This window comes from Geotrypetes seraphini, chromosome 1, assembly GCF_902459505.1.
Source record: "Geotrypetes seraphini chromosome 1, aGeoSer1.1, whole genome shotgun sequence".
Taxonomy (NCBI): Eukaryota; Metazoa; Chordata; class Amphibia; order Gymnophiona; family Dermophiidae; genus Geotrypetes; species Geotrypetes seraphini.
In genome coordinates, this window is record NC_047084.1 from 243,804,529 (window position 1) to 243,832,083 (window position 27,555).

General features: G+C 41.9%; 1 protein-coding gene across 1 annotated transcript in view; it reads right to left on the reverse strand.

Moving 5' to 3' along the window:
• Positions 1 to 27,555, reverse strand: part of SLIT2 (slit guidance ligand 2) — an 846,763-nt gene that overhangs the window by 808,217 nt on the left and 10,991 nt on the right. The window contains exon 3 of the mRNA XM_033948663.1: positions 26,084 to 26,155. Within this exon, the coding sequence (XP_033804554.1) occupies positions 26,084 to 26,155 (72 nt within the window). The remainder of the gene's footprint in view (positions 1 to 26,083; positions 26,156 to 27,555) is intronic.

Sequence of the window (27,555 nt, forward strand, 5' to 3'; positions counted from 1 at the left end):
AATCTGTGAAGCTGCTGGGCCAGGAAAAAAAAGGGACAGCTGCTACTGGAGAGGGAGAAGGAGAAGGAGAGATGCATCTGGGAGGGGAGGAGGGAAAGGAATCTGGGAAGCTGCTGGGCCAGGAAAAAAAAGGGACAGCTGCTACTGGAGAGGGAGAAGGAGAAGGAGAGACGCATCTGGGAGGGGAGGAGGGAAAGGAATCTGGGAAGCTGCTGGGCCAGGAAAAAAAAGGACAGCTGCTACTGGAGAGGGAGAAGAAGGAGAGATGCTTCTGGGAGGGGAGGAGGGAAAGGAATCTGGGAAGCTGCTGGGCAAGATAAAAAAAGGGACAGCTGCTACTGGACAGGGAGAAGAAGAAGGAGAGATGCTTCTGGGAGGGGAGGAGGGAAAGGAATCTAGGAAGCTGCTGGGCAAGGAAAAAAAGGTACAGCTGCTACTGGAGAGGGAGAAGGAGAGATGCTTCTGGGAGGGGAGGAGGGAAAGGAATCTGGGAAGCTGCTGGGCAAGGAAAAAAAAGGGACAGCTGCTACTGGAGAGGGAGACGGAGAGATGCTGCTGGGAGGGGAGGAAGGGAAGAGAGTTACTGCTGGACAGGAGAAGGAGGGAAGGGAGAATGAAAAAAGGAAGGAAACAGCTGGCAGAGAGATTAGAGGAGGGGAAGGGGAGACACAGGCATGAGAAAGTAGAGAGATTGATGATAGGAAGGGGTCAGCAGAAAAATAAGCAGAGGGACAATGATGATAGATCTGGTGTAGGAGAGATAAAAATGAAGAGAGCAGTGAAGCTGGAATGAATCATGTAAATAGGAGAGAGGGGCACAAGCTGGATGGAAAGGGGAGAGGGACATAGAAAGAAGACAGATACCATATGGAAGGGGGAGAGGACAGATAGTGGATGGAAGGGGCAGATGCTGGATTGAAGAGACAGAGAGGGCATACGCTGGAAGGAAGAGAGTGAAAAAAAGATTGAAAGCAGAAACCAGAGACGACAAAAGGTAGAAAAAAATAATTTTATTTCTATTTTGTGATTAGAATATATCAGATTTGAAATATATATCCTGCTAGAGCTGGTGTTAGACATAACTGGGGACTGCAAAACCCAGGCAGTGCTTCTTTAGCTTTCAGCTGGCTTAGGGCGCTCTCTGACCAGGGGGCAGTTGCCCTAGTTGCACTCCCCTAAAACTATTCCTGTCATGTGTTACTTCAGTATTCTGTTAGCATGATATTTCTGTGTAGCATTCTGTAATAATTTGGCTTGTTCAGTTTTCTTGATAGTAGAGGGGATATATGTGAAGGGGAGGGGAGACAGGGGTTTTGTTGATCCTTGCTCTGAATTATTTGTATTTATAAAATTACAATTCTACAGAATATTGTTTCTTTTTATACTTTAATAAAATACATTCAATATAAAATCATAACTGAGGCTTGTGTGGATGGGATCAGATGATTTGTGGGGACCGAGCTCGCGGAGATGGGGCGGAAACGGGATTTTTAAATTTTAGTCCTAGTAGTTTGCCGGTCCACAAAATAATTATTTTTTTTCTGCCAGTCCACGGGTGTAAAAAGGTTGAAGAACACTGATCTAGACCACTCTTCTATGTGAATAAAGATCTAAACAGAAATCTAAATAGAGCAATTATTAGAGTTGATCCGGTGATGCACATCAAGCTTAACGTTATGAAAATTGTTTGAACATGGAGTGGTGCATCTGAGGATCTAGCTGACATTCTTTATTACCTGTTTCTAAAGCGGAACAAGTTAAAAATATTGGCACTTAACTTTAGATAGGCTTTATAGAATTTGGTGGTGTGTGCACAACTTTGTACGCTAGTTGCAAAACTGGGGGAGGGGAGCACAATTTTATAAATTTTAGGAGGATAATGGTAAATTTAAATTCAGGATCTAACAAACCCTTACGTGTTACCCAACAGAAATAATATTCAGGATTTCCCTAAATGTTTCCAACTGTGTTGATTCCAAAGAAGACATATTCCCCCCCCTGCCAAGTCACCAACCACTTACATGGGAACATTTTGATAGCTCCCACAGCTAGTACCCTAAACTTCATAAAGTTATTTCCTTCTTAAACTGCACGAAATGTGTCGCATTGGAAAACAGTTGAATTCTTAGAACTCAAAAATGTTCTCTTTTCAAATTAAGATTTCAACACCATAATCGTATATTTCCCAATAAAGAATGTGATTAAGAGAATAGTCCTAGTAGAAATAATATCAGCGGTACATATTAAAGACTGATCCCTCAACAAGAAAGAATAATTAGACATATTCAAAAAGTAACTAAGATTTAAAAAAAAAACCCCAATGAATCCCGATTACAAGTCTTCATACCCTCTCAAAGGAAACCCAAAATAACTCCATTTCCAAAAATTGACTTAGCAAGGATCTTTAAATTAAGAGTCCTCCTGTGTTCAATCACAATAACTAAGCCAGTTCAAATATTAGTGGATGAAGAATCGAGCTGTTTCTATTTTATGAAATGAATTTGAAGTAAAGGTTTAAACGGTACAAAACATAGAGCTACTGAAAAAACTTTGAGAGGTTATTCAAAGGTATAGACCTAAAAAGTAATTTTAAAAAATGCAATGGAATCAGGGTACAGTGCTATAGTAGTGACCATATTTCAAACATCAATGCTAGCTTTTAAATTAATACTCTATTCCAGGGATAGGCAATTCCGGTCCTCGAGAGCCGGAGCCAGGTCAGGTTTTCAGGATCTCCACCATGAATATATATGAGATGGATCTGCATGCACAGCCTCCTTGAGATACAAATCTATCTCATGCATATTTATTGTGGATATCCTGAAAATCTGAGCTGGCTCTGGCTCTCGAGGACTGGAATTGCCTACCCCTGCTCTATTCAGAGGCACTAAATTTATGTATTACACTATCACAGCACTTCTGTTATGTTTGGTTTAGGACTGCTGGTTGAACAAGTGTCTTTAGACCTATTGAAGATGCTACTGTTTCCTCGGAATTGATCAACAGTGATAGTGCCTCTGTGAAAAAGTTCATTGTGAAACATGGTCCATTTGGACACCTCTAGTTTGCATACCAATAAATATCTTTAGTGGAGAACATTTCTTCAAATGATATGATTTTTGGAGCACTTTCTAGATAAGTTAATTGTTTTGAACATGTGGAGGGGCATTTTAAAAATGTATAAATCCAACTTGGACGTTTCCAGCTGAACGTCCAAAGTTGGAGTAACAAAAATGGCAATTTTTGAATGGTAAACTGCTGGACTTCCAAATACTTGTACAATTTTTTTTAATCGTCTACTTAGATATGCTGCTGGCCAAGACGTCTAACTTTATACTCCATTTTCAATCAGAAAAACATCCATGTTGAAAACATCCTAATCCTGTCCATTTGGACATAGGTGGGACAGCATAGTAATGGACTGGCCACATAGAATCCCAACAAAGCAATGGGACACCTTAAAGAGCACTGCTGTGATCTTCACATAAAAGGTGTCAGATGTATATCTCACCATAACCCCCTTATAATTTAAGGTGAGCCCCCCAAAACCTACTATACCCTCCTGGTGTGCAACCTCAAAAGAACTTATGGCTGCAGGTGGTACATATATGGCATTATAGTAGGGTTTGGGTGAGCTCACACATTCTACCATAAAAGTAGTGGTTAGAGTGGAATATGGACCCAGGTCCTCCTCTCTATGGTTCACTAACCCACTAACAAGGCTACTTAAGACACTTGTGTACAGCTCTACTAGGCTTCCCCATACCAGATGCTGCTGTTTTAGAGACAGGTATGTACCTTTTTGTTCTCATTTTTGTGTGATAGAAGGGGGTCAGTAAGCACTGGGGTTGTGTGGGAGTATCTTACCTTGATGCATGCAATGGTCATCTGTTCAGTTTGAGCACCTTTGTGGCACTTAGACGCTTTTAAAACAGGTCTAGTTCCAAATGTCTAAGTTCCCCATCCAGGATATCTTGGAAAACATGTGATTATTGCAAGATGTCCATGACTAACCTGCCCTTAGGCATACCCAAAGCCCACCCATAGCACACCTCCACACATCCATCTTGTGCTCTAGGAGGAGCCTTAGGCATCTGAGCCAATCATCTTAGCCCCTCCACGGTGCATCCCAGAATGCACTGGGAAGAGGAAGGCATGCCATTTTGGGCCAGCAGGCCAGAGGGTGTGAGCAGCCCTCTGGTCGGACATTCAACTGAAAGGTAAGGAGGGTGGCAGCAGGAGGGAGTGGGAATCCCTCCTTCCCAGTGTGCCTTGGGGAGTGGGCGGCGGCTCTAGGTCAGGAGGAAGTCTGGCTTGCTTCAGGGAGGGGAATCTGGTGCAGGAGTAAGTGGAAATCCCACCTGCTCAGCTTGCTTCGCAGGTGGGGGTTCAGGGGATCCGGCAGGAGGGAGTGGACATCCCTCCTTCCAGCCAAGTTCATGTAGGGGTTCAGAAGTTCCCTGCCACAGCTGCTCAGCTGATCACGGCAGGATTCCCTTGCCACAATCAGCTGATAGCAAGGGATCAGGCGTGATTTACATGGGCGTCTGTTAGAGCAGTGGTTCCCAACCCTGTCCTGGAGGACCACCAGGCCAATCGGGTTTTCAGGCTATCCCTAATGAATATGCATGAGAGAGATTTGCATATAATGGAAGTGACAGATAAGAACATAAGAACATAAAAACATAAGCAGTGCCTCCGCCGGGTCAGACCATAGGTCCATCCCGCCCAGCAGTCCGCTCCCGCGGCGGCCCGAACAGGTCACGGCCTGTCTGAGTCACCAGAAGGGGCCCCCTTGCCACCTTGGTTTCCCATTGAGTCCTATCTTCCCATCGAAGTCCTAACCCTCCGGTCTTGCACATCCACGACCTGGTTGGATTTCTATACTTATTTCCTGGTTAGCTTTCTATACCTGTGTTACATCCCAGAACCTCTCTCAGTATCCCACGATCCCCCTATCCCTCAGGAATCCGTCCAATCCCTGTTTGAACCCTTGTACCGTACTCTGCCTTATCACTTCCTCTGGTAGCGCATTCCAAGTGTCCACGACCCTTTGGGTGAAAAAAAACTTCCTTGCATTTGTTCTGAACCTATCTCCCTTCAGTTTTCTCCGAATGCCCCCTCGTGCCTGTTGACCCCTTCAGCCTGAAGAATCTGTCCCTATCCACCCTCTCTATGCCCCTCATGATCTTGAAGGTCTCTATCATATCTCCCCTGAGCCTCCTCTTTTCCAGAGAGAAGAGCCCCAGCCTATCCAACCTCTCGGCGTATGGGCAGTGTTCCAGCCCTCTTACCAGTTTCGTTGCTCTCCTTTGGACTCTCTCAAGTACCGCCATGTCCTTCTTGAGGTACGGCGACCAATATTGAACGCAGTATTCCAGATGCGGACGCACCATCGCTCGATACAATGGCATGATGACTTCCCGCGTCCTGGTTGTTATGCCCCTCTTTATGATGCCCAGCATCCTGTTGGCTTTTTTCGAGGCTGCTGCGCACTGTGCAGATGGCTTCAGTGATGCATCCACCAGCACACCCAAGTCTCTCTCAAGACTGCTGTCTCCCAACGATGCCCCCCCCAATTTGTAGTCGAACAACAGGTTCTTTTTCCCTATATGCATGACCTTGCATTTTTCCACGTTAAATCGCATTTGCCATTTGTTTGCCCAGTCTTCCAGCTTGTCCAGGTCCCTTTGTAGGTCCTCACACTCCTCCCTGGACCTAACTCTGCCGCACAGTTTGGTATCGTCTGCAAATTTTATAACCTCGCACTTTGCCTCCTTTTCCAGGTCATTGATAAATATGTTGAAGAGTAACGGCCCCAGCACCGATCCCTGTGGCACACCGCTCGTGACTCCCCGCCAGTCAGAGTATTGTCCCTTTACTCCAACCCTCTGCAGTCTACCCGCAGATCTGCACAATGTATATTCATTAGGGCGATCCTGAAAATCCGATTGGCCTGGTGGTCCTCCAGGACAGGGTTGGGAACCACTGTGTTAGGGAATTGAGCCGGTTAGGCAGGGTTGGGCGTCTGTCCCTTAAGGCAGATGCAATTCTGTAAAGGACGCCGATGTGCAATTCTCAGTCACTTCTTAGGCGGCTGCAGAAATCGGCGTCCTATACAGAATTTCCCCCTAAGTGCATCACTTCACACTTCTTTACAATAAATCTCCATTGCCAAACATTAGACCATTCTTCTTACTTTTGTAAATCCCTTCTCATATTATTCACACATACCAGGGAATCCACTCTTGCAATCTCAATGTCATCCTCAAAAAGGCAAACTTTTCCTTTCAAATCTTCAGCAATGTCGATCACAAATATGGTAAATAGGGTCAGCCCCAGTATATACACATACCTATTGAAACTTTTCCTGTGGTAATATGCCAAGTCTCCTGCATGGCCCACTGACCACCAACCATGCAGCCTACTGTCTTCAAACTATGCAGAGAAGAGTACCCTAGAGTAGGCTGAGAACCTGGAGAGCCCAGTTCAAATTAAAGTGTTGCACAAGAATGGAAACCAAACCCATTCTCACCCATCCCCACTGGAATCTAACCCATCTCCATTTATCCCTGCTAAGATCCATTCCATCCCCACAAGTATTCTTTTCTATTCCCACCCATTCCCATAACCTTCAGAAGTAATTATTTTATTTAATTATGTCATGAAGTACGTTAGAGGTTCTGGCAGAGCTCCATTTATAAAGTATGTATTCTTCCCAAATAACATTTCCAAATAAGCAAAGGCGCTTTATTCCTTTGGAAATATTAATCGGGAAGGTGTGGCCACACCACTGCATTCACACACATAAATGGTACATACATGTTGGCTTCCTGTTATAGAACTGACCGTCAAGTGTGCATTCCAGATGTCAACCTGTTCTGACATTACCCATAGTCATCTTTTCATCCACACAGCAATAAGACGTGGAGGGCCATTTTGATAGGCCGTCTAAGTCTGAGTTTGGACTTTTTGGGAAAAATGTCCAGAAATCCAGTAAAGAAAATGTCCATTCTCAAAACAACAAGATATCTATCTTTTCTTTTTTTTTAAGAATGACCTATGTAGGCATTTTGGTCCTTAGTGCATCTATCTTTTTTAGCCATTCTCAAATATAAAGATGTCCATATGAAAAACTTTCAGATGTTCAAGCAGTCAGCATGCTTAGCAAACTGCTGAGCACAGGAGAAGGGCACTCTAAGGATTACTGCAGAGAATGTCATATTAAAAGTCCCAAGTTCAGATGTCACTAGAACTTACTTATGTTATATAGTGAGCCCTCCAAAACCCACCCAAAACTTATACCCACCTGTACACCACAACAACAGCCCTTATACCTGCAGGTGACAACTTTATTTAGGTACAGTAAGTTTTGGAGGGCTCACCATACAATATAAGCAAGTTATAATGACATCTGCCTGGGACTTTTAATGTGACGTGTCTCTACAGTAACCCTTAGAGAGCCCCTCTTCTCTGCTGTGGAGATGTAGGAGGGGGGTGCTGTCTGTCACACAGGCTGGAAAATATTGGTGTTTTTTTTACATCTTTGGGTGATGGGAGGGGGTTAGTGACCACTGGGGGAGTAAGGGGAGGGTCATGCCTTAATCCCTCTATCATCTGGTCAGTTTGGCACCTTTTTAGCATTTAGATGCTTTTAAAACAGGTCTAACTCCAAACGTATTTAAAAAAAAAAAAAAAAAAAGCCCAGGACATTTTGTTAAAGGTTTGATTATGCCTGTCGGGCGTCCAAGTCCTAAGCCCACCCAAAACACACCTCTAATATGCTCCCTTAAGATTTGGATGCACTAGAGACAAAACGACCAGAAAAATGTCTATAAAGTCTGTTTTGAGATTGCCCACTTGGACATTTTGACTAGTAAGATGTGCAAGTGCTGGTTTATGCTGTCTTTTCGATGTCTATCTTTTTTGAAAATGAGCCTCAAAGCCTCTGTGGATCTCTCAGCAGTCAGATTTTTTTAGGTCTCAAATTTCCTTCCAAACTCTAGTCAGGCCCATCTGTTTTAGGTTGTCCTTTTATAGAAAATTTTATTAGAAAATGATCTGTCCATAATAGGGGTGTTACCTTGTTATATAATTATCCTCTTACAGGACAGTTTTAAAAGTTATTTCTGCCTTTTAAACAGTACATTATGTGTGGGCCTGGAAACTTATAAAACTGCATGTGAGATATGTGCATTCAGTTTAAACTTAGCTGAACTAAGCAGGGCATTCCCAGGGTCAGGGAGGAGGACAGAAGATTTGGTTTTTATATCTGCGTTTGCATGTAAAGCAACCTACAAAAATGGGATGTGCCACAGAACACTTGTAAACCTGGGCTAATTTTTTAAATGGGCTCACTTTGGTTTGGAAAATTTGTTGATACACAAGGAAAAACACGCGAACTCGGTATATACCCCCTGAGGTTCAAAAAACATTTTTTGCATAAACTGGAGGAAATTTTTAAACCTTTCTGACTAAGGCTGTCCCTTCTTTCCAGCTGCTGTTAAATTTAGAGCACAAAGGATCCATTTACTATCCTGCATTAAGGTTTTGCAGTTAATGCATGTTAAGAGCAAAACCTCTGTGGAACATGTACAGGGTATTCTAGGTCCTCTGAGGAAAGCAGCATTAGCACACATTAGCAAAGCTGCTAACTCTGGTGACAGTCATCTACATTTCTCAGCTACAGTTAACTGTTGCATGTTATTTGCCAACTGAGCTTGTAGCACACATGAATAGCACCCATATTAACTGCAAGCATACTCCCCACCCCATCCTAACATGAGTTTCCACATTAGCCCCCCAATTCTGTATATAGCGTCACAAGTAGTGAGTGCAAATCGATGCACACAGCTGATTTGCGCACACAACTTAATTGTTTAACGAGACCAACTGGCGCCAAGACCAACTGGTGCCAGTAATTGCCAATTAAAACCTCATAATTCATGCTAATCAGCACTAATTAGAAGTTACGCACACAACTTGGCAGGTGTATTCTATAAAGTGGTGGTCCTATTGGCTGGCACTCCTCCTGTATCTTCAGTATAGCTCCTTGCCCAAGCATCCGCAACCATCAATAGGCATAGCATGTAAAAAACTTCTTTCCCATAACAAATCTCAAAAGGCAATAATACAGAATACAATCATCAATAATAACAAACTTCGAAAGTTGCAAAAGAAAAAACCATGATAGAATTAATTATACAATTTGGTGGGTGAATGTGTGTACTACATACAGATGCGAAAGAATTAACGCAGAATGTAGGGGTTTTAGTGAGGTATTTAATAAAATTTGGAGCCCATTGACTAAATTTGTAAAAACATAATAATGTATTTTCATCATATCTCTTCTTTTCTTTGGTTTATTTATCTTTACACATCCAGGGGGGTGGGGGTTGGAGGGAGGGGAATAAATATTGATAGTGATATTTGGGTAACTTTATTCTTTATTTGTATTGTATATTAGGATATATTATGATATTATTATATGCAGGAAAATGAAATTATTGAATGATATTTATGTTACCTGTATAGATAATAGTGGAATATGTGGAATATCTTTTGTTCTTTCATTTGTATGACACTGTTTTTGATTAAAAATCAATAAAGAATTAAAAAAAAAAAAAAAAGTGGAGGGTGGCCAGGAAAGTTATGCCTACGCCCGATATGTGCACTACCCTTGTCCTAAATGTTAGTGGCACATATGGCTGCTAAACATGATTCTATATATACTGCATGCTTTTTATAGGATCACACTGTGTGGTTCTAGTCAACGCCGATTGTTTGGGCGCTATGTATACAACCAGGCCCTAGGTGTTTAACAATTAATACAAGCTTACTGTTAACATAGAGCATTTCCAAGCACCACTTTAACAATTAGCATGCATTAAAACCTATATTACACACCTAAAATGATTTACAAGAGTTACAGTTTCCTCTTTGTGCACTGCATTAAAGAGCCTGTTCGCTTAGTTCACTCTGATTTCATTCAAGTTACTGAAGGGGATAGACTTAGTAGATAAATACAGGTTGTTCACCCTCTCCAAGGTAGAGAGAACGAGAGGGCACTCTCTAAAGTTGAAAGAGGATAGATTCCGTACAAACGTAATGAAGTTCTTCTTCACCCAGAGAGTGGAAGAAAGCTGGAACGCTCTTCCAGAAGCTGTTATAGGGGAAAATAAGGATTCAAGACATAGTTAGACAAGTTTCTGCTGAACAGGAACGTGCGCTGGTGGGGCTAGTCTCAGTTAGGGTGCTAGTCTTAGACCAGAGGGCCGCCGCGTGAGCGGACTGCTGGGCATGATGAACCACTGGTCTGACTCAGCAGTGGCAATTCTTATGTTCTTATATACTAAGGTCAATGGGCAACAGTAACTACATTTGAACCATTTTGGTAACTCGTGAATAGAGTTGAGAGTTGTCTCTTGCTCTGCAGAAGGCCCAGCTAGAGTAGATGAAGCAGGGAACTTTAGGGAGGCCATCACTCCCTGGTGATATCCACTGGCTGAGCTGCAGGTACATATGTCCTGTATAGAGACACAATCTGTGGCCTCTGACCAGGAATCTTCAGGGCCATCATTTTTGAAGTTTGAACAGAGTGGTCAGCTGGACATCCCAAACGCCACCAGCATTACCTACTAAGCCAGGCAAAAGCAATGCTCACAGGCAAACCATTTAGGAATTCAAGAGGGCAAGCTGGGTGCATGCCGTCCCATAGATTGGTGAGTTATATCTGGCTCCATATTATCATCCTCACTCCTCCTTGATAGATGCATAGCCAACAGGAGCAACACTAAACAGCAAATCAGCTTCCTCCACAACTAAGATTGCTCTTGCAGTTTAGGCTGTAGTATTCCATAGGATGATGGGTCATAGTGCAAGAACGTGCTTACCTGGCGGAGGAATCTGTTGCCTCAGAAGGACCTAAAGAAGAGCTGGGGTTACAGGGGGAGGTAAAGCATATATAGGGTGTCATAGCAGGGGAAGGACAATGATTTAGGGAGACAATTCAATGGGTGGTAAGGGCAGGAAAAGGCCATGAAGCAGGACAGAAAATCAAAGATAAGGCAAGACCTATGGGGTCCTTTTACTAAGGCGAACTAACCGATTTAGGAAAGAGAGGGAAATAAAGGACTACAAGTACCGAAAAGACTAGGACCAGCAGGACACATTTTGGATGAAGACTGAATACAGAGGGTCAGTGATGAGGCACAGTAGGGATGGGGGAGCTAGAGAGGCGATTAGGAATGGATAAAGATGAGGGAGCAAGGAACCAGGATGGCAGAAGCAAAGGACTGGGGTCAGGACAGTGTGTGCAAGACAAGGGAGGAGATTGTGTGACGAGATGAGAAGGAGAGGGGTGATAAGAAAGAACAGAAAAAGGGAATTGGGAAAAGGTACACAGAGAAGCAAACAGGGGGGCTAGGGAAGCAATCAGATAGGAACGGTGAGGAAGAGGTGAAAATGGTACAAAGGGCTGAGAAGAGTGCTCACAGTACATCTGGAGACAAAACTGATAGTTAGGTGAGAGATGAAAATAGAAAGATTGAGAGATAAGCTGAGGAAGTGTAAGCTAGAAAGGTGAAAAGCCAGCAGCAAAAAATAGAGGGGGAGAAATAGGGATTAAATCAAGCCATGAATGAACAGAGAAATGAGAAAAAAAAAAGGCAGAGATATATAAGGGAAGAAATGAAGGAAACAAGAAAAAACAGAAAATGAAAGCAGAAAGTAAAGCATGACCATAATCAGAAAAACAATGCCCAGACAAAACCAAAACCAATTTAGTGGTCCATATTCTGCAGGGGCTCCTACCCCATTGAGACCCACTGACATGGCCACACCTAGATATTCAGTGATAATTACATGAATAGTGTCAGCTACCCTGCAGCACAATCCAGTTAGTGCCAGAGCGGGCTGGGAATGAAGTCAGGGCTGATCTGGAAGCTATCTGAGCATCGCCAATATTTGAAGTTGGAGCCCAAATAATTAACTGGTCAAGTAGGAGTGCATACAATGTTGACCTAACTCTGCCTGGTTATTTAGATATAGCACTGAATAGTGGTGGTACCTGGATAACTTCCAGCCACTGCTGAAGCCCTGTATGTTCAGTGCCGGTATCCCGATAAGGGGCAGCAATAATATCTAAGTCTAAATTCAACTCGCTTTGGGCAACACTGTAGACTGAACATTTAATAAGAACATACCTATAAGAGTTGCGATACTGGGACAGACCGCAGATCCATCAAGCGCAGTATTCTGTTTCCAACAGTGGCCAACCCAGGTCACAAGTACCTGGCAAATCCCAAAGAGTAAAACAGATTTATGCTGCTTATCCTAGGAATAAGCAGTGGATATCCCCACATTCTTCTTAATAATGGCTTATGAACTTCTCTTTAAGAAGTTATCCAAACCTTTTTTAAAACCTGCTAAGCTAACTTTCACCACATTCTCCAGCAACAAATTTCAGAGTTTAATTACATACTGAGTGAAGAAATACTTTTTCCTTTGTTTTAAAAATACCACTTAGTAGCTTCATTGCATACCCCCTAGTCCTAGTATTTATTTATTTAATTGCAGCATTTTGATATTCTGCAAAATGGGATAAAGTGTGGCAACTATGTGATTGCAAAGCTACAATCAGCACAGAAAGGAAACAGGGAGGAAAGCAAGGAGTACAAAAAAAGAAGAGAAGACAGTGGGGAAAGAGTAAGCTGAGGGGAGCCTGAAGGTCAGTTAGTGATTGGAATATATCGGCCTTCTGAATGTTTTATTTCAGTATCTATTTTACCAGTGCTGTACTGCATGTAGAATCTGGCTTCTTGGGGTTTCCCTTTCAGATATATCATTGCCCAAATTGACCCACAATGGATAATGGAAGGTGAAATGACTCACCTCAGGTTACAAAGGGTGTCCATGAGAGAAGCAAGAACTGAACCATGGTTTGCATACTCACATCTCTACCCACTAAAGGGAAAAGAGAAATACCTACCGTATATAAAGCAATTTACTTTAAAAAGTAAATCAAGTACCCCTGTGACCTCGGGGAAAAAGTCACTGCTTATCCCTGGGAAGAGGCAGCATGGAATCTTGCTGCTTTCTGGGACTCTGACAGGTTATTTGTGATCTGGACTAGCCACTGTTAGAAACAGGATATTGGACTAGATGAATCCTTGATATGACCCAGTATGGCAACTTTTATTCACATTTTTCTTAAAAATCAATCCAAAAATTATAAACTGAGAGCTGACCTGGTGACTCCTATGAGTAAGTGCAGTGTGCACAGAAGAGCTGTGGTCATTGCTTAAAAGTGACACCTAGTGGCAAGATTCAAGAACCATGATCACAAGGTTCCAAAAGGACTATCATTATAATGGCCCAATTAGACATGCTGGGATGGGGAGAGATAAAACAGAGGAAAATCTCTGGGTAGTTGCAAGTGAAAGATCACAGTGCCAAATTCTTGGTTTTGACTGAGCTAAAAGTACAAAGAAACAGGAGGAAATAGCTAGGTCTAAATATAATTAAAAGCTGAAATGCAACTTCTCACAAGTCCACATCAGCACAGTTTAAAAATTAACTACGGTAACTTTCCCAAATCATCTTTAGCATTCTAGACATTTTTCAGAATAGCCACAAAAGTTTTCAGAGATGAGAACTTAAATCTAAAGACAAAAGGTATGATTTTACGTTTGAAAGGAAAAAAATACAGAAGTACTTTTATTTTATCAGGTTTTTAAAAAATCTATTTTCATATAAATTTTGAGATGTGTATTTCAGCAGGATAAAATTGTCATACTGGGACAGACTGAAGGTACATCAAGCCCAGTATCCTGTTTCCAACAGTGGCCAATCCAGGTCCCAAGAACTTACCTAGATCCCAAGAAGCAAAACAGATTTTATGCTGCTTATCTTAGGAAGAAGCAGTGGATTTCCCCAAGCCATCTCAATATGGACTTCTCTTTTAGGAAGTTATCCAAACCTTTTTTAACCCCGCTAAGCTAACTGATTTCACCATTCTCTGACAACGAATTCCAGAGTTTAATTACATTTTGTGTGAAGAAATATTTTCTTCAGTTTGTTTTAAATCTACTACTTAGTAGCTTCATCGAATGTCCCCTAGTCCTAGTATTTTGGAAAACGTGAACAAGTGATTTCCCCTCCACTCATTATTTTATAGATCTCTGTCATATCACCCCTAAGCCGTCTCTTCTCCAAGCTGAAGAGCCCTAGCCACTTTAGCCTTTCCATATAGGGAAATCGTCCCATCGCTTGTATCATTTTTGTTGCCCTTCTCTGTACCTTTTATAATTCTGCTATATCTGTTTTGAGATATGGCGACCAGAACTGCACACAGTATTCGAAGTGCGGCCATACCATAGAGCGATACAAGGGCATTATAATATTTTTATCTTTGTTTTCCATTCCTTTCCTGATAATTCCTAACATTCTATTTGCTTTTTTAGCAGCTGCCGCACATCGAGTTGAGGGTTTCAATGTATCCTCAACAATGGCACCTAGATCCTTTTCCTGGGCAGTGACTCCTAACACAGAACCCAGCATCACATAGCTATAGTTCGGGCTCCTCTTTCCCACATACATCATATTCATTACTCTGCAGGCTTTTGCATGTGTTGTAAAAAGGTTCATATCAAGGAAATAAATCATCTTAAACCCTTTCTAAAATAAGGGAGCTGTAGGATTTAAAACAAAAGGAGAGGAAAAACAAGACTACAAGTGGAACTGAGGAGGAAATATTCATCAGGTATCAAATATCTAGGAAATCCTGCAATAGGCCAGGAGCAGAAAGCTGATTTCCTCAGGGCTTTGAAAATGCTTGCTCATTTGGGTTTACAGTGTGGAATGCTTTCAACCCCTGCCTCAGAGTACAATTTAGCTGTCAATACCCAAGCAAATGGATGTCATATCAACAATTTTAAAAATATGCTTCATTTATAATACATGCACAGAGAGAAAAGACTGTGCTGCGGAATATGCTAGAGATGATCAAGTTTGTTATAGAATAAAGGACATTGTAGGGCTAATTCTATAAGTTAGCACTAAAGGCTCCTTTTACTAAACTGCGCTAGCGGCTAGACGCTAACGCCAGCATTAAGCTGGCATTAGTTTTTGGCACGTAGCGCAGAGTTAGCACGCGTGGCAATTCAGTGCGCACTAAAAACGCTAGCGCACCTCGGTAAAAGGAGCCCTAGGTTTTAAATGTTAGAACAGACGACACTGAAATTCTGTGCCCTGTCCCCGATTCCTCTACTGTCGCTCATCTTAATGATTGCATCTGTCGCGTCTCGTCTTGGCTCAAAAGTAACCATCTCTTCCCTAACTCCTCTAAATGTGGGTCTATTCTCGTTTCATATTCTTCCAAGCATTATTTTCCTCCTCCTTCCATCGATGGCCTCATCTTAAACTAAAAAGACTCCATTAAGGTTTTGGGTGTTACATTCAACTCTTATTTTCAAAACATGAATTTACTGGCATTTGGTCCTCCTTTTTTGCTCTTCCTCATCTCCATGCCATTAGTTCACTCATCTCCTATTTGATGTTTCACCCCCTTATCCTCACCCTTGTCATATCTCCCCTTGACTATTGTAACTCTTTACACCAGCCTCCCACTATACTCATATGTCTTCAACATATTCAGTTGATCATTGTCAAATCACTCTACAATTCCAGCCACTTTGACCACATCACTCCCCTCCTTCGCTATGAACACTGGTTTCCTACTGGCGCACGTATCGAATCAAAATTCTTCTACTGGTTTATAAATCCCTCCATCCCTATGCTCCCCTCTACTTCAATAATCTTCTCATCCCCTACAACCCCTTCGATGCCTTCTCTCAGCTGACCAGAACTAACTCATTCTCCATCTCAAACTATCATGAGATTGTGCCTTCAGGAACATCAAGCCAAAACTTTGGAATGACCTCCCACATCATATCAGAACTGAGCCATCCATCACTTGTTTCAAGCAAGCACTTAAACCCCACCTTTTATAGACTCATTCCCCACACTCCCTGCATAGCCCACCTCTCTTCACTCCTCTTGTTCCACTGAGTATCTTGTATCCTCTATTGTAACTAAACTGTAATTTTAATTGAATCAGCTGTGTAAACCGCAGTATATGAAGGGCAATAAATCCAATCCAATCTTCTGAGCTTATGACCGTTTCTTCCCTCTTCTGTTCTTATTTTCTTTTTAATTTGTAAACCACTTTTGATATCTATATCTAGACCACTTACGAAAGGCTGCTGAAAAGTTCTCAACCCAACCAACAAAGTTGGGGCAGTCTCCATCGAGAGATATACACTTAGCTGGAAAAATACGGAACCAAAAATGTGGAAAATTGCTGGCCTAAATGTACAGCCCTCGATGGAGACTGCCCCAAGTTTGTTGGTTGGGCTGAGAACTTTTCAGCAACCCTTTGTAACAGTACATCAAGTGCAATGTATAAATTAAATAAATAATAAATTCATCAGTATCATTATTAATATTTAAGGGGTCCTTTCACTAAAATATACGAGAAGCTGAGCTAACGCATGCTAACATGGGATTTTACCACACACTAAACTCAGAATTAATGCAGCTTTTTTTTTTTTTGGGGGGGGGATTTAAAAAAATATTTTAATGCAGATCTGGAACTAACGTTGTCAAAAGTATGTGGTTCCTGTCTAGAGTTTATATGGATTCCAACAGCCCAGTATAAAATAACTTTTTTTTTACTATTTTTTTTATATAGCTGCTATTTCATTAGTCACCACTTGTGAAGCCTTTTATGTAGAATCCTCAGCAGACTCTTCTTCCTTATAAACATATTTCATGACAGGATAGTAAGAGCCACGTTCTTCACTGGATCCATTTTTACATTAATTGTGCAAACACATCACCTATAAATGTATGTGAACTTATATAAATAATATAATGAACAAGACCTAGGACTCCTTTTACTAAGCTGCGATAGCGGTTTTAGCGCGCACTGAATTGCCCCGCATGCTAGACGCTAACGCCGGCATTGAGCTGACGTTAGTTCTAGCCCCGCAGCGTGGGATTAGCGCGCAGGGCAATTCAGCGCACACTAAAAACACTAACGCAGCTTAGTAAAAGGAGCCCTTACCTTGTAGATAAATTATGGGAGCGCCACCCCCAACATGACATGTTTCAATTTTTCTTCAGGGTCGAGGCTCCCAGCAGGAGATTAACGGAGAGTTCTCATGTCGCGCTGCAACAATTTTCATTAGCTCTTACATGAACTTTGCATTATCCAGTTAGGATGCACTTATCGTAACACACTAGTTTGATAACATAAGAACACGTTCAAATTTCAGCACCAATATCCCAGTGCCATGTATAGAATGCGGGGGTTCCTGTACACGCATTTCCATACTTATACAAAAGGAAGCTAGCAGTGTCAGTGCAGATTTAATCATATTGTCTAGTGTTATGTTTTATAATGTATTTGTATTAGGACAATTTATTGTATGATGTTTACTAATGTATTATGAAGTTTATTGAATACCACTGACCATGTCTCCCCACTCCTAGCCAAACTTCACTGGCTCCCAGTGATTTCCAGAATCCATTTCAAATGCTCCTGCCTGGCTTTTAATAATAATAACAACTTTATTTTTGTATACCGAAAATACCACAAGCAGTTCAGAGTGGTTTACAGAGGAAGAGACTGTACACAGACAGCAATGTCACAGAAAATATTTTCAAATTACATTGGTAAGTCGGGAGGGTTAGGTATATCCGGAAGAATAACATGGATACAACAAGTATTTTGGAGGTACAACAAGACGGGAAGGAGTCGACAGCAAAAATCTGATATGATCATTGATTTCATTGGGGGGAATAGATATATCAAGTCCACCAAGTGCCTCTCCACTGTGTTCTTTTAAGATCATTCACGGCATCCTTCCTCCCTTAATCCCACTATCTTATAACTCCTCAAGTCCTGAATCTACCAGACCCACCCAAAGGTATAAATTATCCTTCCCCTCTCTACATGGTATTCGCTATGCAGGCAAACTGGGAAAATCCCTTCTCTTCAGAATCACAGGTCTTTGGAACGACCTTACTACACCGCTGCGGAACCTGGGCTCCCTCCAATTATTCCGCAAGCAACTGAAAACCTGGCTTTTCACTAAAATGTAATTCTATCCCCCCTTACTCTTCTCTTCTATATATAAGTTCATGTAAACCTTTTTTTTCCTTCTCTTCCTATATTTTAAGTTCTTGTAAACCGTGCCGAGCTCCACAACATCCGTGGAGATGATGCGGTATATAAACTTAAGGTTTAGTTTAGTTTAGATGGTTGAGATAGGAATATCTAATATAATAAAACGGTAAGCCGCGCATGCGCACTTCCTAAGCGTGCATCCGTTTTCCGTGAGCTGTAGCACACATAGGAAGTGCGCATGCGCGGCTTACGGTCTGGCCTCACAAGGCAAGACAAGTTGATGTCGGCTGCGGCGGCTGCTGGCCACCCCAAGCTCGCTCTCTCTCTGGCGGCCCGAGGCAGATGTCGGTCGCGGCGGCTGCTGGCCGCCCGAAGCTCGCTCTCTATCTTCCTCCCTCCCCTCCCCAGGCGGATGTCAACCACGGCGGCCCGAGGCGGATGTCGGCTGCGGAGGCTGCTGGCCGCCCGAAGCTCGCTCTCTCTCTTCCTCCCCCCCCCAGGCGGATGTTGGCCGCGGCGGCTGCAGGCCGTTAACATAAGTAGGCCATGGAGTTCAGCAGGAAGGTATGGGGGGGAGGAAAATACTGCACAGGGAAGTGGGGTGGGAGGGAAATGCTGCAACACACGGAAATGGAGGGGCAGAAAAGGGGTTGATGGACAGGGGAACAGGTGCTGAGGAACAGGGAGGGGGGCAGAAAAATGAAGACAGGGGGAACAGGAAGGAGGTGATGATGGACAGGGGGAGGTAAAACAAAGGGAGAAGGGCTTCTGCTGGATAAGGTGAGCAGTGATGGGGTGGTGGAGGACACAGGGGAGGTAAAAGGAAGGGAGAATGGACAGGGGGAGCAGGCAAGGGGTGGTAGTGGACAGCCAAGGAAAAAAAAAAAAAAAAACAGATAGAAATACAGAAAGCGGCTAAGGAGAGAGAGAAAAAAATAAAGACAGACACACACACATATATTCTAGCACCCGTTAATGTAACGGGCTATAAGACTAGTATATTCCATATTCTAGTATTTCCAAAGTGCCTGTTTCAGTAGTCACCAAAAGACAATCCCCAACTGTGAACCTGCCATCAAAATTACAGTTTTGCAATGTACCAGTAACAAGCAGAGGAATCATTATTGGGGCCCTTTTACTAAGACTTAGCATGTGCTAAATGCTACAAGCCCTACCAGTTCCTGAGTCGGGGAATAATTCTCTTTCTCTCATTATGGGACCCTTATAATAAGGTTTAGCATGCACAAATGCTAATAAGTACATAGGTATAAAATAGGCTTTTTAGCATTTAGTGTGGGCTTACAGAATTAGCACGTGTTAAAACTTTAGTAAAAGGGCCCCATAATGAGAAAAAGGCAATTATTCCCCAACACAGGAACTGGCAGCTCTCCAATCCAAAAGAGTTTTGAAGACATCCACAATGAATTCTTGGTCCAAGTTCCAGGCTAATCTGCATACTTAGTTAGCCTGAATGGCAAACTGCTTATGGCTCTTTAGAAACAGAAATGCCCCCTGTCCCAAGAGACAGTAAAACAGCCAGAACACACCAGCTTAGATGATAGTGTGCAGGCAAGATAACGGCCCCATTTATGGGCTCTGAATATTTGTCTGTCTGTGGGCTGTATGCCAGAATTTAAGCACAATTTTCAGCAGACTATTAAACTGAAGCACTGGCATGCATCATTGTAATGTCAGTTTATAAACTTCAATTCTGCCTGGGACTTTGCTAGAAATTTCCTAACATACAAACATGTGACAACACATGGCATTGTTAAGTAGTATTTGACAAACAGAGGGTAATAATGCCTTTTCTGCCTATAGGAGGGCAACAGATGCTCGCAATTTTGCAGCCAATATGCATGTAAATGTTTAGAATAGTAGCATATGTGCATACATATGCGTATAAATTTCAAAATTCCACCTAAGCGCTATTTTGCAAATATCAGCTTAACAAACATAGCCCTAATTCTAAAAACGGTGTGCAAACAATTTGACACTTAAGCCCCTTTCACTAAGCTGCATTATATAACATGGCCTTAGGGTGGAAGGTGAGGCTCATTGGTAGAGCTGTTGCCTCTGCACCCAGAGGTTGTGAGTTCAAATCCCAGTGCTGCTCCTTGTGACCCTAGTGAAGTCACTTAATCCTCCAGTGCCCACCACTTTGAAAGCCAAAGCCACAAAAAAGCAGTATACAAATCCCCTTTCCCTTAGCATGCCCTTTTCTCCACTGCACTAATACCATATTTAGTGCAGCGGGTAAAGGGCTGATTTTCCATTTTCTGGATTAATGGCCATGCACTAATGTTGTCACAAGTGCACGAATACTTACAAATACCTATTTTGTAGGCGGTAAGGGTTCACATGCTAATCCTGCGCTAATCAGCACACGGTAATGCAAATGTGCTGATTTGTGCAGTAATGCCCACTCTCTGCCCTCAGGCACACCTCCTCTGAAAAAATAATATACAGTACCTTGGTTTACGAGCATAATTCGTTCCAGAAGCATGCTTGTAATCTAAAGCATTCATATATCAAAGCACATTTCCCCATAGAAAATAATGGCAATGCAGATGATTCGTTCCACAACATATACCTCTCTCGAGGTCCCCGTATAGCTGCTGGGAGAGGGAGAAGAGGAGGAGTTAGCACAGAGCAGGCAGCCGGAGAGGGCAGTGGACGTGCTTGAAGGAGCAGGGAAGAGAGAAGTAGGAATAGACTGGGACGTTGTGCGTGCTTACACGTGACGCGTGCGTACGTGCTCGTTTATCAGGAACGTGCTCGTTTTGCGAATTAAGGTTTGTGGGAGTGTTTTGCTCGTCTTGCAAAACACTCGCAAACCAAGGTTTGACTGTAAATTTTTTTAGCATGTGGTTTGTGCGCACCTATTGCGAAATTATTGCGGGATGCCTCAGCGCATCCTGTGGTAAGCCCCTTTAAGCTACAAAAGTGGGGAGGGGACACCGCACATCAGCCTCAAGGATAATCAATTTATTGAAAACATATAAATAGTAAAAACATATACATATAAATAACTAAAACACAAGGCAAGCTTTATGGAGAGTCTTTAATCCTTTTTTGTACGGGGGTCTATGGATGAAATTTCTGCCTGCTAAATGCACAAATGTTTAAAATAGTGGCATTTGCATGTATATGTGCACTCATCCTCACATAAAAATGAATAATTCCTCCACTTTGTAAATTCAAAGCCCATATTTTACACATGGGCAGATACTGGGCACAGCATAGATAACATACCTTGCATACCTCGCTTCTAAAGTTCTATAGGTTACTTGCATATTTCCAGCAGGCGGGCACAAGAACTCATTCCTGTTATGCACATATCTAAGCAGTTATGATGGTAAACTACTGTATGCAGAAAAGTAGGCACCTACGTTTCTTTATAGAATTGGTCCTATTGCCTTAACCCCCTCTTTTATGAAGCTGCACTAGCATTTTTTTTATCTATGAGCGTCGGAGCTTTTAAAGCTAACGCTGCTTCATAAAAGGAAGGGAGGGAAGTTTTTATAGAACTCTTAATGACCATGTAACTTAATCTCACTTCTTTGCTCACTTTTCTGATATACTGCTATGACCTATGTGATGGACTAAATTTAAATAAATAAAAAAAAGATAAGCAGATGGAAATTATAAAATATCTATCTGGATGGAGAAGCTCACTTTTATGACTTCCAAAAAGCTTTCAACCCTGGAAAACCTCTGACAAGGCTACCATATCTTTTGTCAGCTGAAAACGGATTGCACTTATCAGTAGAGACATTTTTATGACAAATTTTTATTTTAAAAAATTCCAGGCAAGAAAGTTTCTCGAGCCAGCAGGAGCACAACCAGACCCTAGATGCAGGGTATTAACTGTTCAAGGTCCAACAATTTCCTGGGCAATTTTTAACAATTTGTCCTGGCAGATGATCAGAATAACACAGTAATTATTGGCTTTGTATAAATGATTTTATTTATTTATTTTTCCCCTGGTGCAAAACATTCTACAGACCTTCTTTTGGTCACATACAGGAAGTAATGTAAAGGCTTTTTCCATGTTAAAAAAAAGCAAATATGGCTCTTGAAAAATGATAAGTATGCCTACACATGCAAGCTAAGAAGCCAAATTTTCAAAATGACTGAAGTGCTAAACTCAAGCAAATGCTTCCTAGCCATAGTAATAGAAGGATTCATTTTCAAAAAATGCAGATGTCCAAACAAAAAACATAAACCTACACTTGGATGTCCTAATCGCCAGGACATCCAAGTGCCGATTTTCGAAACCATCTTTCCGAACATCTGGCGAGGTGTTCTACCCATTGTGAGTCCAAGAGTAAAGGTGGGAGGGGAGGACATGCTCTGGGTGAGCTCAGACTTAAGCCATCTTGCGTCAATAATAATCAAACGTTTCCAAGGACATCTTGGATGGAACTTAGACATTCTGAGCTAGAACTCTTTTAGAAAAGTGTCTAAGTGCCACAAAGATGCAGAAACTGACCACACGACAACTGAAGGTATTAAGTAATGACCCCCCCCCAAAAAAAAAAAAACCACTCCCCTAGTGGTCACTGACCCTCCTCCCACCCTCCAAAAATCTGAACAAAACAGTATATAGTTGTCTCTAGAACAGCAGCATCTGATATGGGAAATCCTAGTAGAGCATCACACAGGTGTCTTAAGTAGCCTGGTGAGTGGGCTAATAAGCCATAGAGAGGACCACCCAGGCCCATAAGCCAATCTAACCACTACATTTCTGGTGGAAAATGTGGGCCCACCAAAACCCACCACAATCCTACTATACTGCCATAAAGGTGCCACCTGTAGCCATAAGGGCTATTGGGGTGGTAAGCAGGTAGGTATAGTAGATTTGGGAGGGGGGGAGTTTGGAATGGCCCACCATATATTAAAAGGGGGTTATGATGAAATATACTTGTCACCCTTCATGTGAAGTTCACAGTAGTGCCCACTAAGGTGCCCCACTGCTCTATCGGCATGTCTGTGTGCCAATCCATTATAATGTTGACCCCTCCCACATCCAAAGGTCTGGATTTGGACATTTTCAACTTGGACATTTTTGTGGTCGAAAATGGTGAACAAAGCTAGGCATTCTATGGTTGAATGTCCTGGCGGTCAAGACGTCCAAACAGACGATTTTTCTAAAAAATGGCTGGTTTTCTGCACCCAGCTTTGGACATCTTGCGGGAAATGTCCAAAGTCAGACTTGAACACACTATCAAAAATGGCCCTCAGAGTATTTAATATTGGCAACCCACAGAGCTGGCATCCATGCAATGCAAACAGTAGGCACACTGGGTGAAAATTTGTGCACTACTAGAGGCCATTGTAAAAATTCATTAAAACAGAAAACAGGAATTGTGTTCTCAGAGCACAGAGCAATATAGGAGCCTATGAACGAGCGTGTTAGCAATGGGAGCAATGTGGACCCAGGCTGGAAGCCAACAAATTTGTTTGTCAAAATGAGGATTTGTTACAGCTGATGTTGACTACTCTAGAAAAATAAAGTATGGGAGACAGATTGCCAATTGTTAAAACCAAGATTTGTCATAAAGAGATTTCTTCCAAAAAGATCAACGCCTGCATATTTAATCTCTGTGTCAAGTTCCTACAATAACAGGAAAGTGGTCTTATGTTTCCCAGAATTATACATTCCCTACACATATTTTGCAGTGCTAACTCAATTATATCGTACACTGATCTCTATTTGATCTCTTCAAACATTAATTACAGTAAAAAGAATGAATTTAAAGTATATTTATAATCTACACTTTCAGGCCCACTTATTCTGTAAATGTGTCCTGATCAGGTTGTTTGTTTTTTGGATTGTTTTTGGTTGTTTTTTTGGTTTTTCTTGGAGGGGGGGCTGGGGAGGTTGAGTGGGGGGGGTTCTGCCAACAAATTCCAACTACCTACTACCTAGGTCTAAATTTCTTCCCAAGTTTAAAAACTTTCCATGAAAAACTCAGGACGCATGGTTTATCCACAAAGCAGTTAGCAGAAATACTTATTTTCCTGTTCATAAAGACCTCTGGTGTAAAATCCCCATGCTGTGTATACAGCCAATTATTTGGGGATGTTTGAGCCAGAAATGTTTTGTTCTTTCAAAAAAAATGGCTATGGGAAATGGGATAGATTCACTCCTGTGCATAATTTGTGCCTTTCCATGAACAAAAGCCTGCATGATTTAATGGTAGTATTCAGATCGTACGCCAACTTTTACTTACTCTGGCTAAAACCAATCCTTTCTAGACTGAATTCTGATTTAAAAAAAAAATACCAGACAACAAAAAGGAATTTTAAGAAAGTAAAATAAAATACTGTATATACTTGAATACAAACCAACCTGAATATAAAGCGAGGTAACTTTTACCCCAAAAAAGGAGGGAAAAAAAGCTGTGGAATGGATGTTCTTGATGCAGGTTTTTTATTGAGTCTTGTTTAAAGTACAAAAACAATTCACATATGTGTTAGATGAACTGGACCCGACACGGTCTATGTTTCAACATACACGTCTGCCTCAGGGGTCCTATAAATATTAATGTAAGTGTAAGCTTAAAAGAACTGGCAGCGAGATTTTATTGATAGGTGTTGAGGTGAAATCCCAGGTGGAAATATTGTCTAGAATTGGTGACACAGGCAAATATGTGGCTATGAAGAACAGATGGAAAAATGTGATTAATAGGTGTTTTAAAATCAGATGGGTGTCAAGTGAATCAAAATGAGTATTATTAAGTGGTACCTAAAGTGAAATATGAGTGATGAAGACTCAATGAATGTGATCAAGCAGGAGCGAATGTGGTCTAATGACATTAATATTTGCGATGATATGTAAAATGATAAATAAAACAAGCAATGACATCATGGAGGCATAAGAAAAGATATATGTGTAGAGATATGGCATGTACTTAATATTTGTGATAAGAACACATCAATGGTTTCTCCATTTTACTGTGGAACTGCTGGGTTTTCTTCTTTTGTTGCTCAACATTGTCTCAAATATAAACTGAGGAGTGGGGGTGGGGGATATATTTAAGTGCCCTGCCCAGCCCTCCTTTCCTTCCTCTTTCCTTTCTTCCTGCCCTTTCTACCCAGCCCCTGATGCCCACTCCAGACCTGCCTAAAGCCCTGGTGGTCCAGAGGTGAGCCAGGACAGGAGCGATCCTTCCCCTGTCCTGTCCCAGCCAACTCTAAACTGCCCCGCTCCCTCCAGTCTCTCTGACCCCTGCAGACCTTACCTTTAAAGCCCTGGTGGTCTAGCAATGAAGCCGGGTAGGAGCGATCGTCATACACTCCTGCCCTGTGAGAACCGCAATCAAAAAAGCATGCTGCAAGTTCCTGTCGCAGTCTCGTGAGCTCCCGCAGGCAGGAGCATAGGATGATCATTGCTGTCTTACTTCACCACTAGACTACCCGGGCCTTAAAGGTAAGGTCTGCAGGGATCATGGAGGCAGGATGGTTTAGAGTCAGCTGGGATAGGACACGGGAAGGATTGCTCTGGTCCTGGCTCACTACTGTACCACCAGGACTTCAGGCAGGCTCACAGAAGGCCTGAAAGAAACAGAGAGCAGAGGGCAGGTGCAGACCCGAGGACCCAAATAAAAATCGAGACCCCCTATTTTGGGGCCAAAAAAATCTCTGTTTATATTTGAGTATATACAGTACTAGAATGTCACTTAAACCCTACGTACCTTTTTACTATATAGCAACAGTATGCCACTCAGTGTTACCCACGTTTTTTGAAGAACCACAAACCACCAAAGCAAAAACTTAGATGCTCAAGCACTTGGGAATGCCAGAGGTATGCAAAAACTAAATAAATAAATCACAGTTATTCTGTCCTGTCTTTGAAATGATAAAAAAAAAATCCATGATACTTACAGTCTCTCCAGCTCTTTCAGATCCTGGAAGGCTCCCCTTTCAATGGTGCTAATCTTGTTCTCCATGAGCTGACTGAAAGGCAGAACACAGTGTAGGCCTTAATGCTACCCATAATCACACAACTATTAACACCTGCCATTGCTTCACTCCAGCAACTGGCACTCAGCAATCAGCTCACCTACATTAACTCAGCAATTCCTGTTACAGGCTGCAATTTCTCACCCAATTTAATCCAACTCAAACAGCTGTCTCTCCGACACCCTACCAGTCCCATGTGAGCAGCAGAAAAAAAAAATAAAGGCTGCCACTTCTCCTTGAGAAAAAAAAATTCAGAAAAAGCCACATTACTAAAAATCTTTTCTGGATCACTAGAGGTTTGCTGAAAATAAAGCACAATCCTTACAACATGCATTTTAGAACTTGACATAATTAATCACTTAAAATTTTAATAAGATAAAATCATTTTGTCTGTCTCTCTCTACATATAATGTATACATTATAGACTGAATTATATATATTGCACCTAAATAATGTGTGCCTAAAAAACTGCCTAAACGCTATTCTATAAACAGCAGTTTACAGACTAGCGATACCACCCAGGAAATGTTTAAATTTAAGCACAACACAATGTATTAAAACAAGCAGAAAAATAGGCTCAAAACACACACACACCTTTTCACAAAACCGTGAAAGAGGTTTTTAGCATCGCCAATGCGCTGAATGCTCTGCGCTGCTCCAACACTCATAAGAACGCTACGAACGTCGGAGCAGTGCAGAGCATTCAGCACACCAGCTGGCGCAAAAAACCTCTTGCCGTTGTATCGGGCGATGGTGCTTCCGCATCTGGAGTACTGCGTTCAATATTGGTCGCCGTACCTTAAAAAGGACATGGCGTTACTCGAGAGGATTCAGAGGAGAGCGACACGTCTGATAAAAGGGATGGAAAACCTTTCATATGCTGAGAGATTGGAGAAACTGGGACTCTTTTCCCTGGAGAAGAGGAGACTTAGAGGGGATATGATAGAAACTTATAAGATCATGAAGGGCATAGAGCAGTGGTCTCAAACTCAAACCCTTTGCAGGGCCACAATTTGGATTTGGCGGTACTTGGAGGGCCGCAGACAAAAATAGTTAATGTCTTATTAAAGAAATGACAATTTTGCATGAGGTAAAACTCTTTATAGTTTATAATTCTTTCCTTTTGGCTAAGTTTTTTTTTTTTTTATTATTTTATTTATAACATTTTACAATATTACCAAGCATATACATCTTGTACAGAAAAGTGAGATCAAACTACATATTAAACTATAATTCCAAACTTAATATTGCTACAAGGAAATACCAAACTAGCTGTTCTCACACTAGTCCTCAATATTATTGAATCCATTATTAAGAGCAGAACTTATATACTTCAAATTAATTAAGCAAGAAAAATCCTTGTCTAACTGAAGTGCAGGGAGCTAATTTCACAT